At 36.9% G+C, this 18751-nt stretch overlaps 7 protein-coding genes across 7 annotated transcripts in view; 1 reads left to right on the forward strand and 6 right to left on the reverse strand.

Moving 5' to 3' along the window:
• Positions 1-2: 2 nt before the first annotated feature.
• Positions 3-581, reverse strand: RHIMIDRAFT_251947 (uncharacterized protein; the record flags this gene model as incomplete). Its single annotated transcript, XM_023610903.1, has 2 exons — positions 3-10; positions 59-581. The coding sequence occupies 2 exons, from the start codon at positions 579-581 to the stop codon at positions 3-5; spliced, it is 531 nt and encodes a 176-aa protein (XP_023465876.1).
• A 1511-nt stretch (positions 582-2092) lies between these two features.
• RHIMIDRAFT_251948 (U3 small nucleolar RNA-associated protein 15) lies at positions 2093-3761 on the reverse strand (the record flags this gene model as incomplete). Its single annotated transcript, XM_023610904.1, has 4 exons — positions 2093-2259; positions 2313-3292; positions 3343-3620; positions 3672-3761. 4 exons carry the CDS (start codon positions 3759-3761, stop codon positions 2093-2095), a joined length of 1515 nt encoding a protein of 504 aa, XP_023465877.1.
• RHIMIDRAFT_284204 (uncharacterized protein) lies at positions 3600-4664 on the reverse strand (the record flags this gene model as incomplete). The annotated part of the gene is made up of 1 exon (XM_023613175.1): positions 3600-4664. A coding segment is annotated over exon 1 (653 nt), but the record flags the coding sequence as incomplete, so codon positions are not given.
• An 8530-nt stretch (positions 4665-13194) lies between these two features.
• On the reverse strand, positions 13195-13623 carry RHIMIDRAFT_237987 (uncharacterized protein; the record flags this gene model as incomplete). Its single annotated transcript, XM_023608860.1, has 1 exon — positions 13195-13623. The coding sequence occupies one exon, from the start codon at positions 13621-13623 to the stop codon at positions 13195-13197; it is 429 nt and encodes a 142-aa protein (XP_023465879.1).
• Positions 13624-13888: 265 nt separating this feature from the next.
• On the reverse strand, positions 13889-16695 carry RHIMIDRAFT_237988 (initiation factor 2; the record flags this gene model as incomplete). Its single annotated transcript, XM_023608861.1, has 8 exons — positions 13889-14040; positions 14115-14561; positions 14636-14927; positions 14981-15627; positions 15683-15846; positions 15901-15991; positions 16043-16099; positions 16158-16695. The coding sequence occupies 8 exons, from the start codon at positions 16693-16695 to the stop codon at positions 13889-13891; spliced, it is 2388 nt and encodes a 795-aa protein (XP_023465880.1).
• A 108-nt stretch (positions 16696-16803) lies between these two features.
• Positions 16804-17900, forward strand: RHIMIDRAFT_306942 (PHP domain-like protein; the record flags this gene model as incomplete). Its single annotated transcript, XM_023614512.1, has 7 exons — positions 16804-16894; positions 16954-17012; positions 17058-17153; positions 17204-17411; positions 17462-17594; positions 17644-17723; positions 17774-17900. The coding sequence occupies 7 exons, from the start codon at positions 16804-16806 to the stop codon at positions 17896-17898; spliced, it is 792 nt and encodes a 263-aa protein (XP_023465881.1).
• Positions 17901-18145: 245 nt separating this feature from the next.
• The window catches only part of RHIMIDRAFT_251952 (uncharacterized protein), a gene marked incomplete at both ends in the record, with an annotated part of 1050 nt that continues 444 nt past the window's right edge, over positions 18146-18751 (reverse strand). The window contains 4 exons of the mRNA XM_023610905.1: positions 18146-18226; positions 18271-18432; positions 18483-18572; positions 18628-18707. Of these exons, the coding sequence (XP_023465882.1) occupies positions 18146-18226; positions 18271-18432; positions 18483-18572; positions 18628-18707 (413 nt within the window). The remainder of the gene's footprint in view (positions 18227-18270; positions 18433-18482; positions 18573-18627; positions 18708-18751) is intronic.

Genomic DNA, 18751 nt, shown 5'->3' on the forward strand with positions numbered 1-18751 from the left:
TCTTAAAAGCCTTTAAAGACATATTAGCATGTTGTAGTATAATAAATAATATACTTACAGCATTGACAATCAAATGGGCATTCGGGTGTATCTTTGCCTAAGCCAATATTCAAGTCTTTAATGTCATAGAGAGGGTATCCTTCCTCAGTTGTACGTGCTAATACAAAAATAATTAATAGATTTGTAAAGTATACGTCAAAGCCTTTATTACTTGGTTTCTTCAAGCCTCTTGAATCCCCAAAATCATCATCCGACGGCGGAACCACTGGCTTCTTTTGCGTCTTTTTCTCACTTTTTACAGCTGCCAATTCTGCAAATACAACTTCCTCTACTTTCTTATTATCCTGTTCTTCTTCTTCTGTCTTTGCTTCTTTGGTTATTTTTTTAGGTCTAGACAAAATATCATTATCTGCTTTTCTTTTCTTTGCAGCTTGCTCTGTTGTGGTAGAAGAAGTTGTGGAAGTAATCTTTTTTGTATTAAAGATATCGTCAATTTCAGAGGTATCAAGGACCTTGTTTTTCTTTTCTGGTTTCGTGCTCTCCTTTGCTCCGTTCTTGCCTTTTTTTGTGTTCTTTGCCATTTCTACCTATTTTTAAAGAAGAAAAAAAAGGAATTAGAAAAGAACATTTTGACAGCATAAATTAAGTAGACTGTGGCTTTTATTTGAAGCAAGCACATTATTGGCTGATACGCCACTAAACATTTTTAGGCAAGAGATTCAAGAGAATAATACACTCAAAGAGCCCTTGCTCATCCTATTCATTATAAATCGACCTTATGTCTGTGATAAAAAGAAAGTTTGGAATGTCTATTTTAACACTAATATACTTTCATACTTATTTCAATACTTCGTTGGCTCGTCTTTAGCGACGGTCACTCAGACTTGCAGCTAAGCGCTGTGCAAGGTCCACGCTTATATTTCTCCATTAATCATTCAAGACCTTCTTCAAATCATCAATGTTATTAACGGCGGCCCTTTTGTCCTCGATAAGTTTTTTAAAAGGACCATCAACGATCATCAAAGAGCCCAAAGCTTCCTGCCCAAGAACAGTTCCATATCATTACACTTCCATGGTCCCGTTTTGCTACAGGCTTAATATGGCAAGACTCGTATCTTTCGCCAACTTTACGAATAACTCTGGCCTCACTGTAAAACCTGATTCATCCAACCAACCCACATTTTCCTACTGTTCTTGAGCCCAGCAGACATGATCCAGGGCCCAACGGAGTCTTCTCTTCTTGTTTGCTTCTGTAAGAGATGGCTTATGTGCAGCAAAGTACAATGTAAAGCCCATTTTCCTCAAGTAGCTGATTGCTGTCTGTCGGAATTTGTAGTCTCAGCTTGCTGAAATTCGAATCTTACAGAATCGTAAGACGCAAATGGGCCTCTTATAATTCTTTTCAAGTATCTTTGAGCTCTTTCGATAAGCTTTTTCGAAGCTCCAGGTGCCTTTCTTGGAAAAGGGATCCAGTCTCACAAATTCCATCGATAACTTTTTAGATACTACCCTTGGGCATCTGGGTTGTATCAGAAAGACGACCCAAGGTGAACTTGAATTTATCGAGCCAGAAGACTCCCCGGTTCTTTTTAAGTTTGCGCTTTTGGTAAGAGCTATAGGTGTTATCCAATGAATTTTGGCTTGACATGTTTGATTAGAAAAGAATAGAAAGAGTAGATGTTTCTTCTTCATGCTATTGAATTTTAAACAACTAGAAACTGAGACTTTGTGTGCTTTTTATAGACAGCTTTTATTTTTATTAGTAAATTGTTTGTTAAATATAGGATAATACATACTTAAAGATTGATAATTAATGGATATGTTTTTTTTTTTGTCAGTTAACAGCAGTAAAAACTGGTGGAGAGAAAAAGAAGGAAAAAGCTTATAGTCTTATTAAACAGTCTTTTACTACTGTCACTTGGAAGCACCAAAATTTACTCGTACTACGTTTTTCCAACTTTTTGCATTTTCAAACCACTACTTTTAAGACCGTTTCCTGTGGCCGTACAAGCAACCATCCGTGTAAATATGCGTTTTTATAAGCAGAAAAAGTCTCAGCATCCTATTGTTTAATGTACACGGAATAAATGCTTTATTTAACAATAGTGGCAGAACCAGATTTAGTAAATAGCATGTCTAAAGCGGCCATTGTTTCAATCAAGTCTTTTTGTAATTGAATCTCTTGCTTCACTTTTACTGTCAAACGAGATAAAAGGTCATCAATGAGTGGTGATTGTCCAAAGACACGAGTATAACAATCTGTACATGCAAAATGAGTAACATGATATTAAACTTGGCTGTTCTATATTTACCAATAACAGCTTCTGATACATCCACTAATAAATTAGTATATCTAGGATGATGTATATTTCTAATCAAGAAACGCATAAGTGGCTCCAGTGAGACATCATCACGACCTGTAATTGCTGCCTTAAGGCCATCACGGTGAATTAATTCTTGCAACACGGCAGCTACAACAGGTGGTGAATTGAAGTTTGTTTTCAGCACTTCATCTAGTGCATTAGCGTACTGGAACGCTTTGATAAACTGGTCATATTTTCTCAACTTTTGTCTCTTTGTACTTTCCACCACAAAATCATCATTTGCAGGTGCATTAGATTGTCCACGCATGAAGTACTTGTACGTTCCACCTTTAATATAATCTTGATGTTGCTTTTTGAGTGCCTTTTCTGATGCCTTGATCTGTCTTTGACGAATAGATAATAGCCCGTTAGCCATACCAGCCGCAAGATGGGTATCATCAGGCGAAAGGCCAACGCTCAAGATGGGCGCGGGGTATTTCACACTGTGAACGACTTTATAATCTTGTACGTCAAAGATTTTTACATGATGATCTAATGAACCTGTCACTAATCTCGAAGCAGCACCATCAAAGCACATGCTTGTCACTGTCTTTTGGAAATTGGACAGAGTGTGCATGCATCGTCCACCGCTGAGCAAGTCCCACACTTTGACAGTGGGTCCACCAGATGAGATGACAGCACCTCCATTAGGATACATCAAGAGTGATTCTACAGGTGCTCCATGGTTCATCGTCATCACACTCTCAGGTTGTCTCATATCCCACAATTTTACTGTCTGATCGTAAGATCCACTAATCACCAAATTCGGGTTCTCCTGACTAACCACGCCTGCTCGGACATAATCTTCATGTTCATCAAATATGTTGATGTGGTCTCCTGTTGGAATATCCCATATACGCACTGTTTTGTCATCAGAGGCAGATAGAATATTTGCTTTGTTGATCGTAAAGTGAGTGACTTGTGTTGGCCTAAACGAATATTAGCAAGGACAGAATTAAACAAAAAAATGAGTAATTACATTTCATGTCCTTTAAAGGATCTTAATATAGCTCTAGATCCGACATCAAACATTTGAATCAGACCCGTGGCATCACCAGCGACGATCAATTTACCATCTTGACGAAAACTTCCAGAGTAAGCAATATCTTTAAAACGAGATATGGTCTTTTTAGGTTGATGCGTTTTTGAAGAATACACTTGCACACGTGTTGAAGAAGTCACTGCAAAGTCGTATGGTGAGACGGGTGAAAAGTTGATGGAGGTGACGCTTGCATACTCTTTAATGACAATAGGCGACTGGTAGTAAAAAGTCAATACATATTCAAATTATACACAAAAAAGGTTTACCTTGAAACGTTTCCAATATCTTGCTTCTGCCGTCTTTTTTGACGTTTGTATTTTTGGTTGTTTCTTTATGGTTGTCTTTTTGTAATCCATCTGATTCTAGTCTATTACAGGTAAAAAAAATGCGCTATTGTAAAAAAAGCTCTGTGAGGGAAGCTTTCAAATGAATTTAAAGAAAACGAGTCACGAATAAAGAACGCCACAGGGACCATGTTTATTTTCAAAAAAGAAAAAAAGGGGGGATTACATTCATGCGTTATTTACGATGCTGAATGATTTGTGATATTAGCTGCGTTCTTTCGTTATTGAGCATTTCGTTTAGTTTAGCTTGAATATTAGGATCTTGTGAATAATTACGACTTGTTCTTCTATCTGGTATGCTATACAGCACATGCTTTGGATCATTATTGCCGCTCTGATTTTGTGAAGAAGGTTGCCAGCTTGCAGATCTGGTCAAGGAAGATCCATTGACATCTATATTAGGAGAAAGACGAGCAGAGCATGATCGTCTTTTATAATCCGTTTGAATTGTTTTATTGACTACATCAGCACTTGGAAGAGGATTATTGCCATAAATCTGAGAGTAGTAGCGACTTTGATGACGGGAAGGTATTTTGATTTCAGATGATGAGCCATTGTGCGATGCTGAGTACTGGGGTATCCTTGATTCGAAAGAGCACTCTTGAAAAGACACAGGTGAAGGTGATAGCGATAGTTGCGTATCTGTATGCTCTGGAAGTGCAGATATTAATAGTTTATGCTTTCTCTCTTTAGTCTCCTCTTCGTAATCTTCAGTCTCTAGTTTATTACTATCCTCATTATCTGTGTTGTGATGAAAGATCCAGGATAGAAAGGATGGCTTTGGTTTATCGATTTTTAGCTTTGAGTATGCTTTAATAGGCTGAGAAGACATGTAAAGACTGATATTTGTTTACAAAATAAATAAAAAAGAAGAAAAAGAGAACAAAGGAGTAGAAAAGTACAGCTTGAGTCTACAATGGTTATTTTTATCTAAAGAAAGACCTAAATATACCAGCCAATTGCAGATATATTGTGCGTCGTACAAATTATCCTTTATTAAAAGTTGCCCTTTGTAACCTTTGATTGCTGAGGTGCGCGTAGTCCGAGTTTATGATCTTATTGAGCATTCTATTTTATTCTAAAGATAAGAAAAACAGTCTTTGTTTATCAACAATGTACTTGGTAATCTATGTTGAATGGAGCCCCTCTTTTTTTCAGTGGCTGGTTAGAGGCTCTACATTCAATTCTTTTTTCATGAGTTTAGCACTCTTTTTTCACAGTAATACACAGTGTGGCTTACTTTATTATTCACGGACTGTACGCTAATAACAATCAGTTAGCCTCGTTCGTCTTTTATTCATGAGCAAAACAACAGCATGTTGAAGAAAATTAAAGAAAAAAGGATAATCATTTATACGTCTTATTAGTAAAGATTGGCTTTGTTTCAAACAGATGAAAAAGGATGTTTGATGATACTTGAGTACTTGGCTGTTTACATTCCGAATGTTTTCTCAAAACAGGTTGCCACATTGCATGACGTGGGTAACCGTTTGTTTGTTTGTTATCCCCACTGCATATTATCTCTATCACTTGCTGAAGAAGTAAATACTATACTATATAAAACCGAACAGGGGTGGCATTAAAAGGGGTAGATCCAGAAAAGGAATACATTTGTAGATCACTAATTGAAGCGCAGCACAACAAAATATGGGGTTACCGTCATTTGAGCGCCCGAAAACAGGCAATCAGCCTGATCGGATAGTAATAGAAGGGCTTGAGAAGTATACTAAAAATGAAAGCGACTATGAGAAGAACATTAACTCTGATATAAATAAATACAATGATTTGTTCCTTTTTAGGTAACCTTTGCTTGATACAATGTATCAGTTAACTTATCTTTTTCACGCAGATCCTTTTTAGGGATTGTTTAAACGGAGCCACAAAGATGGTAGTCAGGTCATAAGTAATAGACTATTGATCACAAATAGCTGCGCATGATAGCAAGAAGAAGAAATGTTACATATACAGAAGCATACAATATCATCAATTGACTTTAGAAAGTATTTAGTATTTGGCATTATATATAAATGCTTCGTTTGACAAAATTATCTAATGATAACCTGATAAAAAAAGAGGGAATAACTACGTAAGAAGCATCGTTGAACGTGAGCGCATACTCTTTTAAAGGAATTCAATTATGTGAAAGGCACTCAGAGTCATTTGTTTGCTCACATAAGGAACACAATGTGAACGAGTACAGTTCAGCCTATGTAATACTTGATAGCATCATTATATTTTGATCCAAGATAAGCATATATTTTAGTCACATGTGAAAAGAAGCAGATATAAACGTGTTTTCATATTTGCAAGTATAGATTTGACCACAATTCCAATACATCTAATAAAAAAGGTTAAGGAGATACTCACATATACCCTTCCATCACAAGGCTTTTTTTGTATACACTAACTTTTTTTTTTGTAAAAGCAGTGTAAATAAGTTATCGCTGATTTGCCAAGAAACACAGCATAATGAACAGGTTCTCAAACAAGACATAGAAATAACCAAACAAAAAAGACGTAATCAAGTAATAGTGTAGATCTTCTCTCAATTTCAGGATAAACACCCTTATAATTCAATATTAGCAAATAAGAATACGTCAGGCATTATAAATAAAGAATCATTTATTTTTCTTCTTCTTTTAATCTTGCATTTTATTGATTGTTAATGATAACTCTTCGTTGTTTTATAAGGGAAACAACCACTGCATACAAAGCAAATATTATCAAGCAGAAACACAGGATGTCTGTCACGTCCATCCTTGTAACTAGGTTTGATTTGTTTTTGCACAATCAACCTTCCCATGACGATTGTGCGTCAGATATAAATATTTCATATTTGAGTTTGATACCTGTTTTCCGAGTGAATACCAAGATATCCTGTTGTATTCATGCTTAGTGGATTAGTTATTAACCACATATGAAACAATAACTGGCAATTATTCGACTTCAGCTTATTTCAGAAATGAGACACGACATCATATTCATTACTGGCCTCCTTTCCTCAATCCAATAGAGAAGTCCTCCAGCAGACACTTTTTCGCTTCGGCTTTCCGACCTCTCTAGTGGATACGTTAATGTCGCTTTTCTTTGACACGAAAATCCATATTGGAACCAATGGCTGGCTAGGTGTTTCTATCCCTCAGCTATGTGGGCTACGTCAGGGTGACCCACTCTCACCATTGCTGTTTAACTTAGCCTTCGAGCCGCTCTTTCGTACCATACTAGCCAACAACCAACTTCGAGGCGTGTCACTACGCCCAGTCCCAGTCGGGCGTAATAACAAACTCAGGCCCTGTCTTATCCCCCTGACTGGCTCTGCGATGTTTTATATTATCAAAAAGACAGGTCAATGCTTTTAGGACTCTTTTATTCGATATTATGAAGTTCCCGTTCAAAGCGTATTTAGAATAAGGGCATTAATAGTCAATGATTTGAAAATTTACCGCATTGCTTGTATCCACATGCTTAATGAATTTTGCTTGTAGTTGATTATGATTCTAACTGCTCTGCTTTCTACATTCCTAACAACACCATGTTGTCTAAGGGGCTATCATCGGGGATTTAAATGGTGGATTTGTTTTATGATGTGCTAATTCTATCGTTGGTTGCAACAATATACGTAGCCTGGGAGGCAGGGATAGCAGTATTGCATGTGGAGATCTCAGTATTGAGATGTTAATATTATAGTAATGTTAAAGTCAGGTTTTTTATGTAAGAATATGCTATGAGGTTCATGTTCGGATCCGACTGACTCTGCGGAACCACCTGTTGTATCTAGCACTGATAGTGACTTATAGAGTATTCAAAGAGCTTATCATAATTTGTACAGGTACTGTAACTTATCACTAAAATCATGTATAATTAATCCTATGATGTATGGACTTACTCTATTCATACTGATTACAGTTGTTTATCTCAATGTTAGTCATAAGCAGGCATTGTTCTACGACAGTTATCGTTTACGAAGAAAGAGATAAATGTGGTTATCATTGTATTTTAATTTTTTATGTTGTCAGTTTGATCAACAAAGAATCAAGATCAGTCAAGTGCACTTATGATAAATTCGTACTTTCTATCAAAAAATATCCCACTGAACAGCCTTAGGTTAGGTAAACACTTTGGTAGTATGAATTTGAATTTGTACAGTGGCGCCACATGTGTAGAAGAGTAAGCGTCTGTATCATTAGCCTTCTCGTGAATTTCCTCGTACGCGTAGTGTACATCAAGAAAAAACACTCAAACCAGTTTTAAAAATTCGTTGATTTATTCATGTACAAAAAAAAAAGTAAGTATCGCGTTATTTGTATAAAAAAATATATCTTCATTTTGAAGAGATAGTCCAATGTTTGTTTGAACATTTCGAGATTTGAAAGATCCTTGGAAACGATAAGCTTGGAAAGCAGAGAAGCAACATACACACCATCTTCGGTCAATTTCAGCATGCACAAATAACCAATATTGCCTGTCAATATTAGAAATCAGTCACTGAATATCATCAATATTTTACAGATGAAGTCCATCGCCAACAGTTCGCTGACGTCGGTTGAGCAATGGCAGTTGAGATGGTTGAGAACGGCTACATTCTTGCGCAGATTTTTTTATTGCTGCTTTAGTTTCAAATCTTCTTGAGCTTTTGACCGTTTCCATTCGATTGAAGATAATTCGATCTTCATATTGCCATCGTATCTGAGCATGAGGTCGATTTTCTTTCCATACACCGGTGCATTCTGCATGGGGCTAAAGACTGCCTTGCTCAAGTGGGCCACATTTGAAGTATTGGTTGTAGTTTTATAATTGCTGTTAGCACTCATGTAATGTATAGAATAAAAGCAAAGATGTGATGAGTATCTGCTTTATCGTTTTATTAAAGTGAGAAGAGGAGCTCATGGCAAAAAGAAATTAGGTTGTTTTAAAAGAGCTTGGAGTACTAACTAAGTCAAATGTAATCTCACACGTAAAGATTAGTATTAGACATGGTCAAATACGACACTACCCAAACATGCTATCTCGCCGCTGCTTGAAATAGCTGAATCTTCTTCTGTCCAATTAATTACTGAATCATGGCTCCTCTCACCTAATAAGTATCCAATATCTTGGGAACAATATCACACTTATGAGCAACTTGTCCAATTGAACAGGAATCAAGGTAGTCTTGGTATAGCTCTACTAGTTAATCCTTCCAATCCCTTCTCAGTAGAGCATATTCCTCACGAGTCCCTTATTGGCTAAGTATACTTTGTCATTCGCTATTTCAAAATATCTTGTTTATTGTCTCTACTTACCTCCCTCTTTATCACACGCCGAATTTTCCAATATTTTTAACTTGCTCGCTCTAAATATGCCCAATACTGAATCCACCATCATTTATGGTGATCTCAACGCACGGATAGGCAGAGTTACTGGAGACACTTTTCATAATTACTGAGGGCAATTGTTATATGACTGGATCAACTCTCACACTATGACAGTATGGTATGAACGACTAGCCTATGGATCATCCACTTTATGGATTGTTTTGGCAGCAGTATTACCGACTACTTCATTGGCACGACAGAACTGCCTTATTCAAGCTTAATAATTCGGGATGACTTGTCGCTTGGCTCCTATCATAAGCTCATGATCCTTTCCTTTCAAGCATCAACTCCACCTCAGGCTCCTCCCACCTAAAAGGATCTTGTAGTACTTGGGCAAGTTAAAAAATGAAAAATTAAGAACTGAATACGACAATCATTTTTCCCATCTTAGGAATGGCCGTATATCTAGTACTCCCTCCTCCTTTGACAACAGAGTCTCTGCAGCGGCATACATTGAAAAACTCAATCACAATCCATGCCAAGCGATCTGCCAATTTCTGGATGTGGTCTGTGGTCGTAATACGCAGCAACGGTGCCACCCTCTGCAACAATTTTGGACAGCTGATATGCAAGAGGCCTTCAAACTTAAGGAACACCATTATAGAAAATGGCGTAAATCGCAAGGTGTGAACTGTCTCAAATACAGGATCCTCCATCAAGAAACTAAGTCCAGGCTACGACGGATGGTTTTGAAACGAAGACGTGATTGATCTTGGCTCTTTGTTGATAGACTGACAACAAAAAATTAGAAAAAAAAATTAACATTTCTTTTTTATCTCTTCTTCTTCTTGAAAAGAAACAAACTATTATGCAATTTTATAAATTCCTATTCTACATCAAGGAATATGGAAAGATGTCTGTTCCTGAGTAAGTTTAGCGTGGTCCCACGCATTGAAACGTTTTATTGACGACATTATAGGTAACCCTTGTGACATTAGTTTATTTTCTGATGCATGAAGTATTCACCTTTTCTTAACCAAATTATCTAAATAGTATGCAAGGCGGCTGCTAAAAAGGATATCCTCAGAAAGAAGGCGTCTGACCCCAAAAACGTGTGGTGTAGCAGGCAACCCCAGCTACACGCCAAAGAAATTTAGCCAGGCAACCCCAAACTAAATCCCTAAGGTCAAACTACACTATATAAATATCAAGACCAACAGAACGAATTCACAGACTACTCGGCTGGACTTCCAATTGAGTAGGTCTGCAGCTTTCATCATTAAGCCACTCAAGATACTGTAAAGAGCAACGAAGGAGATAAAGAGGGGAAAAGAAACCAATGGTTCTTAAGGCTTAGTAAGGAGCACTACTGCATGCATTTTTGATTTTTCATGCATACAAATTTATAAACATTCTTCCAAAAAGGTTAAATAGCAGTATATTGATGAGTATAACCTCTTATATAATGATCAACTAGTCATCTTCACATCAAAGTAGCACTGTGTTTCTTTTAAGCTTCTTCTTTTCTTGTTTCTATCACTGTGCAATCCTATTTACGTGGTATTGTAAGGCTCAGTTTCCGTTTCTATATTGTTAATATGAACATTCATGAAAAAGTAATTAAAGGATATTAATGAAACTCTAAGCTTATTTGTACACAACAACCAAGGAGCAGTTATGTAGCCTTACAGTTGCCTTTGAAATTAAAATCTAAAGCTTTGATTACGACCAGTTAGTAAATATGTATAATGACTTATGGTTAAACAGTATATATAAAGCACCAGCCCGACTACATGAGTCAGTTGTTTAGATACGGTAAATGACTGTATAGTGTTTTATTGGATTGAACAAAGATAAAAGATTATTAATATAAGTGTACTAACCTACCTACTTCACCAATTCATAGATAGCTGAGCTGTATGAAGTTTGGTGTAAATTGAAATGACGGAAAAACAGATCTTATCTGAAGACTAAAGATCTGTAACTGAAAGATTAAGAAGGCACTATCGTGCCTTGATGAAAACTTAGTTTCATTGACTAAATGGGCATATAATCATAATGACATATTATCATCTTGGTATTCCTATCAATGATTAAATGCATACTCCTAATGTATCCTAAATTGATTTAGATCTGGATAAGAAGTGCTCTTGATAGTACTATAATCTCTAATGGGCACAATGATTAATGTAAATAAGATTTGAGTAATATGACAAAAGGCAGCTGAGCAGATGAAAGAGGTATATATTATCGAATAGTGTTAGTATTATCCATTGCAGCTGTCTTTCCCCAACACTACTATTTCAAGTAACGCATCTTTCTTTTTTTTTCTCTCGGCGCCTCCTAATGACCGTACGCCTCATAGCCTTTTATATGTGTCATTAAGTATCCGTCTCTTGGATATTGATCTCCTCAAACAAAGAAAGGGGGAAAAGTATCCCTTTTAACAATTCCAAAAAAGTTAATTTAAATGCAGCAATCTTAGAAAAGAAAGTCTCGTGAGTGAACAGTGCGTAACAACCGATCCGTAAAATCGAGCCAAGAGAAAAGAGTAACACCAAGCATACCGTTTTAATCTCCACGAAGTGATAAACCATGTAGAAGCGGAAATGACACACAAATAGGGAAAAGAACATTCTACCTGCTATACCTTTTGTTTATTTTAACCAAAATCATTCATGTGGTAAAGTAAAGCGCCGATAGGTATTATATGCATTTTTGACTCATAAAAGTAAGGCAAGTAATACAACAAGAATCCCTGGGTTTATAGATGTAGTGTGACGCTTTAAGAAGAAAGGACAAGAAAAAAGAAAAAGAAAAAGAAAAAAACAAATGCGCAAAAAAAGCTGAGCAACAGATTTCTCCCTATTCTTTCATGCTTGGCATTTGCTTATTGCAAAAAGAGTTTTCTTGGTGTTCTATTTATTATTAATGCTGAACAATTCATCAGCCACGGCTTCCTGTTTTTTTTTTTGTTGTTATTTGCGGCTAACGCGGGCAAACTGTTTCTCCGAATATTTTGACACAATCTCTACAACTTATTTTTCTAAATTTGGCTAATTTTTATTTCAAACGCGTCATATTAATGTAGTTTCCATAATATCCGCTTTTCCGAATTGAGAATTCTTGATATAGCAAAGACAAGATGGCATAGCAACGAACCTTGATCCAAATGGAAGAAGAAAGCATAATTTATCCATCTGATTAATATTAATAAGCATAACTAAGAGGATACCCGGACCATTCCTTCGATAGGCACCGTTTCATAACGGGCCCAATGAGATAAGCTTTTCTTGTTCATCGGAAAAACTGCTCATTTGCATAGAGAGAGCGGAAAACATAACTGCCCTTAAACTTGAATCAGAGCTCCAGAACCGTGATGATTATTAATAATATTGTTCCATTGATTTATTTCATCAATCAATGCAATAAACCCGTAAAAGAGACAATAGAAAACGAGGTTTAATCGTTTCTCCTTGTCATGACAACTGTCGTCATTGAGCTAAGCCCTACAGTTGCCAAGACAATGACTCTTATTGTTTTCTTTGTTTTTGAATAAACATGATTTTTTACATCGGAGAGTTTAAAATAATTGCTGACAAAGGATCAAACTGCAATCCTTGATGTTTCTAATTGCCGTCATGAGCCACGAGTTTAATGCTAATGTCTCGGATGTTTCGGAAAAACAGAATATATTAAAAATGTCAAAATTTTTTGATCTATAGAAAACGGTTTAGGCCAAGGGTTTACGTAACTTTTGTGTAATTTTAACTGCCGCCCAGCTTTTTTTTGTTCTTCACCTCGCACAAGCCAGACTCAATTCTCGGTTTTGGGAAGCATTATTGTATTATAAACATATTAATTTTATTATTGTTTTTGCAAAATAAATAAAAAGGGAAGATTTACAAATAAATAAAAGAAGCCATCATTGCAATAAGTATATATAAATGATAAAAAAGAATAGATGCTAGATCGTGTTTGGTATAAGGAATTTCAGCTAAGGAGAGAGTTTTTGAAAGAAAGGGAAGGGGGGTTATAAGAACATATTCAGAGGTATAAAAATACTGTACAAGGTTAAGGGGTGTTTGCGTGTACGTGTTTCTTACATAGCAACAAGTCCCTTATTTCACAAAACCACCTGTTAATTTTTTTCAGATCAAGTAACCTTCCACAAAGTCTGTACGCAAAATATCACGATTGCCATCTCTATATCGAACCATCCACCTTCCATCTGGCAATTTTACATAAAAATTTGAGTAAGGAAACTCATTAGCTTTGAGATAGGTTGGACTGAATGGTGGTATAATCAACTGTGGTGGTTCTTCTTGATAAACATATTGTTTTCTTTGTCTTTTAGTGTGTGAAGACTGACTATCGAATTCTCCGCTTTTCATTGTGGACAATGTCGAGCTGCTTTCGTTTCCTCGATGAGAAAAACTAGATGAATGTGTGGAAGAGCTAGAGGTGCTGCTGGAAGATGACTTGCACTTTGGATGAAGGAGTTTTCCTACTTTACGCCAGATTGAGTCGTGTGATTTTGTTGAAGAGTAACTAGATGTATTTTTTGAATAATTCAGCATTTTATTTATATAAAATAATAAAAAAGGTACAAAAAAAAAAGGGAAAAGTGAAGAAAAAGAACATTGTGTATTTATACAAAAGTATGGATAAATTTAGAGTAACCATTCCGGCCAATGAAAGTTGAATAGAATTACCAAGTGATACCACCTGGTTTCTAATTTCGGATTGAAACTCCTGCTTAAAAATGACTCCCTCTCAGTTTTTTAAGGAAATAATGTTTTTCCAAAGATCTTTATTAAATTCTAAATTTAGACATGGAAACGCTTATAATTTTTGCTTTGTTTCTATAGTTTCTATGGATTGAATAATATCGCCTGGTTTAAATTCATTGAATCCATCAAAGGAAATACCACACTCCAAACCTTTCTTTGCCTCCATAATGTCCTTCTTCACTTGACGTAGTGCATCCAATTGTCCTATTATAGATAGTTACGTCAACCTTGTATAAAAACATTCTGCTGTCTAATAATCCATGCTTATTTTAGCTTACCTTCCCATATGGTCTCTTTATTACGTACTATTCTCACTCGACCATTGCGATGAATTGCACCGTTTGTCACTCGACAGCCAGCAACAGGGCGAGTTTCTCTTCCCTTGATACTGATATCGAAAATCTGTAATACCGCAGCCTCACCAACGACTTGTTGGGTAATGATCGGCGGTAACATATCACTCAACTGTTCTTTAACATCTTCCAGCAGCTTGTAAATGATCGAATAAGATCTCACTGGCACTCCGATTCTTGCAGCCTCGGCTTGAATTCTTTTATCAGCCTTGACATTGAATCCGATGACTCTTCCTTCACAAGCTGCGGCTAGCTGAACATCACCTTCAGTTATATTACCGACCCCACTATGAACCACCTTGACTCTGATCTGTTTGTTTTGTAACCCTGACAATGAATCCACTACAGCCTCAACTGTACCACTTACGTCGCCTGTCAAATGTACAACCATGTAGGTAAATCACACGTGAGGTCACGCATAAGCCAACAAAATTTTAATTGTTTACCTTTCACAACAGCTCGGAGTTCCAGGACTTCATTTTCGACAGGATTGTCTCCATTATCTTGACTTTTCGTTTGTATCTCACTTAATCGCTTATTTAGGGAAACAGGTGCAACATCAGTCAGACCGCGCTGATACATGTACATCTCCTTTTGATACGCTTTTTCTATCAGTCGTTCTTGCTCCAACTGCTCTTTTTGCAGTCTTCTCTTATCATTGATGACTTCTAAGTCACGGAGCTGTTTCTCACGCTGATGTCGTGCAACACGGTTATCAACTACAGTTTTAGCCACACTCTATTTTAAGATATGAGTGATGCATGACATAGGTTAATCAGAAAGTTCCTTACTTCATCCTCTGCTTGAAGCATTTCGTCTCCTGCGTGAGGAACATCTTTCCAACCAATCACCTTGACAGGCATACCAGGTGTTGCTTCTTTTACTGCTTTTCCCTGATGATCGACCATAGAACGAACCTTGCACCATGTCTGACCGGCGACGATGACCGCACCTGGTTTGAGTGTGCCTCTCTGTACAAGTACCGTAGCCACATTACCTCTTCCTTTTTCAATTTGTGATTCAATCACTACGCCTTCTGCCGTGTTCACTCTTTCTGCCTTTAGTTCAAGCACTTCTGAAAGCGTCACGATCGTTTCCTCCAGTTGGTCCAAATTTTTTCCAGTCAATCCAGAGACCTCAACGCAGGGTACATCACCGCCAATTTCCTCCAAATGAACATTATACCGTGCCAATTCCTCCTTTACCCGAGAAGGATCGACGCCGTGCTTATCGCACTTGTTGATAGCTACAACGATGGGTACATTGGCTGTCTGAGCATGTTGGATGGCTTCTATCGTTTGAGGCATCACCCCATCATCCGCAGCTACAACCAAAACAACGATATCTGTCACTTTAGCTCCTCTTTGTCTCATGGCCGAAAAGGCTGCGTGACCGGGAGTATCCAAAAAGGTAATCGTCTTGTTAGAAGGAAGTTTGACTGAGCTAAATGAGTTACATGTTGTGTGTACGACTGAAGATTAATATAAGGGTACCTGAAAATGCACCAATGTGCTGAGTAATCCCCCCTGCTTCTCCTGCGGCTACGGATGATTTTCGAAGCGTGTCCAGTAAGGTTGTTTTTCCGTGATCAACATGACCCATAATCGTCACAATGGGGGGTCGATCTTTCAACAGTGCCGGATCTTCTACGGGTGGTCTAAATGTTTCACCATTTAATTCATGTTATATTATGCATTGCACTGAAACCAACCTCGGATAAAGATCAAGTGATTGCTTAGCATCTACAATTGGATTCATATTCAGTTGCATGGCAATAAGACTCGATTCATCCGCATGAAGCACTTTTTCATAGTCAGTTTCGTTCTTTATTCGTTTTATATATTGAAACTTACTGCGGTCATGCGAAGTATTTCCCATATCAAGCTCTTCCATGGTTCTGACCACTTGTTCTATATATGTATACATTAGTTACATCATACTTTTTCTCGCTCTCTGTGTTGTATTTACCAAACCTAACTCCCAAGACTCGTGACAAATTGGCAACATTGATCACTTCAGGTATATACACATCCCTCACTTGTTGATTCTCCCTTCTCTCCTTTGCCTTTTGTTTCGCCTTTCTTTCCTCAATATATTTACGCTGTTTCGCTTCCTCCTTGGCCAAAGCAGCCAATTCTTCCTCTGTCTTCTTTCGCTCCTTCTTTTGAGCTACTGTTTCTGTTTTTTTGGGCGCAGATTTTGTAAATCGGGTAATATGACGCTCATGTACCTTGACTGATTCCTCAGGGTACTTTTCAGGGTGCATATCTGCCGGACGGCTCCAGTCTCTTTTAGGCGCCTTTCGCTTTCCTCCGTTCGTCTCTGGAGGTAACTGCCAGTTTCGTTTGGTGAAGACTTTATCTGTCTTTGCACCCCCTGTAGGTTTGCCTAGATTCATGACATCTCGTTTAAGTAAACGTGCTGAAGTTCTAAGGGTCATTGTTTGACCCCATCTGAGCCTTTGTTGCTGCTGAAGAGCTGAGAGAAGTTTGAGTGTAGTACTCATTTTATTTTTTTTAAAGGTGTCAAAAAGGCCCGTAATAAACATGTTTTCATTGTTTTTGACTGTCAATTTTCAAGTCACTTTGTTCTCTTCTTTTTTTTTATTGTCAAAATGTACTATGACTTTAATATTCCGTATCCAAGCAATCCAACAAAAGAAGATTTGAATCGAATAGAGAAAATATTAGAACGTATTCATTCTGGTAAATAAAGAAGAGAAGAGCGTGTAAATAAAGGAATAACTTTACTAAACAGATTCAAGACCAGTCAAGTATCATTGCACTTAATGTGTCTTCAAAATCAGGTGTCTCTGAAGTGAAGGTAATTTGAAATATTGCAAGTGAAATAAACTAAGTCCAAATGTAGCCTGTATTACCTATTGCACCAGATCGTTTTCCTAATATGAAACAATTGACAAGGGCGACTATAGAAATCGATGATCATAGAAAGAACTATCAGCTCGTAAGCACCAATCAGATAAATGTACATGATCCCAAGCTAATACGTAAAAGTCAAGCAGTTCTACTTCTACACATGTTGATATTTTAGCAGTTCGTCCCGGCACAATTGATGTCTGTAAACACGCTTGTCAAAACTTGGAAGTTGATGTCATATCTTTGGATTTGGCAAATACAAAGACAGCACCCAATTTTGCTGCTGCTCAAGTGGCTGTAGGTCGTGGTATCTTTTTTGAAATATGTTATGCACAATCATTTAAAAGTAAGACCAAAAAAAGAAGAAGAGAAAACAGATAACTAAGATCGATTTAGATCCTGGAAAAAAGGCAGCCTTTTTCAGCAATGTTAAGCGGTTAGTGGATGTAACCAGAGGCCATAACTTATTTTTCTCAAGTGAAGCATTAAGAGCTTTAGAGATTAGAAAACCCGCAGATCTAAGAATCCTGTAAGATTGCTTATAGATAGCATTATCTAAACTGAGTAATTCTTTATAGTGGCGCACTCTTTGGAATGACTCAAGACCAGATCGAAGCCTCTGTTACCCTGAATTATGCAAAGCTATTAAAGAAAGCAGGTAAAAAAAATACATGTAGATACATCTCAAGTATATAACAATTGAAATAGAAACGAGAAAATCAACTTACAATGCAGCTATTCGTAACCAAGAAGTATCAAAAGCAGAAAAACGTAAGCAAGAAAATCAAGGGCAACAGAACAAAAGCAACAAAAAGGCCAAGAAGGCACAATGAGTTTATTTTTTTAGCCATTTTTCATTCATTGATTTCACATAGTTCAATAAATTGTCATGTTTGCGAATCATATTGCTTAATGTCTTTGCTTGTTTGATATCCTCCTTTTCATACTGTCCATGTTCCTTGATGGATGTTGCTAATGCACAATGAAGATGAGAAAACACGACAGCATCAATCCATGTTGGTTCACTACAGTCAGCCTTTAATGCATGATCATATAATTATATATATATATATATGATTTTTACCTCGAATTGAAAAAGTATGTGTTGTCACCTAATTTCACAGATAGTGCCTCCAATGCCTTCATTGCTTCTTGATAAATCTATTCATGCATTAATACTCTGTTGGAATAGATGTAAACCATACCTCTTCTCTCACTAAAATATCTCTATCTGCCAGCAATGACTTTGTCACTTGATTTTGTTTCTTGTAAAATACGATTTGATTTATAGGCTGAGGAAGATGTCCATAATATGATTTGAACGTAATCTCGTTGGCATTGGGTGATTCAAGCCACATTGAAAAAAGCTATTATTGTTTAATACACTGTATTCATATGCATGAATATTAAATCTTACTAAAGCCGGCTTTAATTTTTGTTCTACAAGTGTCACAAATGCTTTTGCTTGCTGCTTATCAAGTTCGTTGCTTAATTCTCTTTGGATATTCTACAAAAAAAGTCAATCCTCTCATTCATGCGCGTTTCAGTTCACTCTTTCTTACTCTAGTCTCTGTCACCCAATGGATAGTTTCTTGTGCATCAAAAACTTTGCCTACAACGGTTTGCAAAAATGGTAGTTCTCCTAAAGATTCATAAAGTCACATCTCTGTTATCTTTTTTTTTTTT

Source organism: Rhizopus microsporus (genome assembly GCF_002708625.1).
Source record: "Rhizopus microsporus ATCC 52813 unplaced genomic scaffold scaffold_9, whole genome shotgun sequence".
NCBI classification, from domain to species: Eukaryota; Fungi; Mucoromycota; class Mucoromycetes; order Mucorales; family Rhizopodaceae; genus Rhizopus; species Rhizopus microsporus.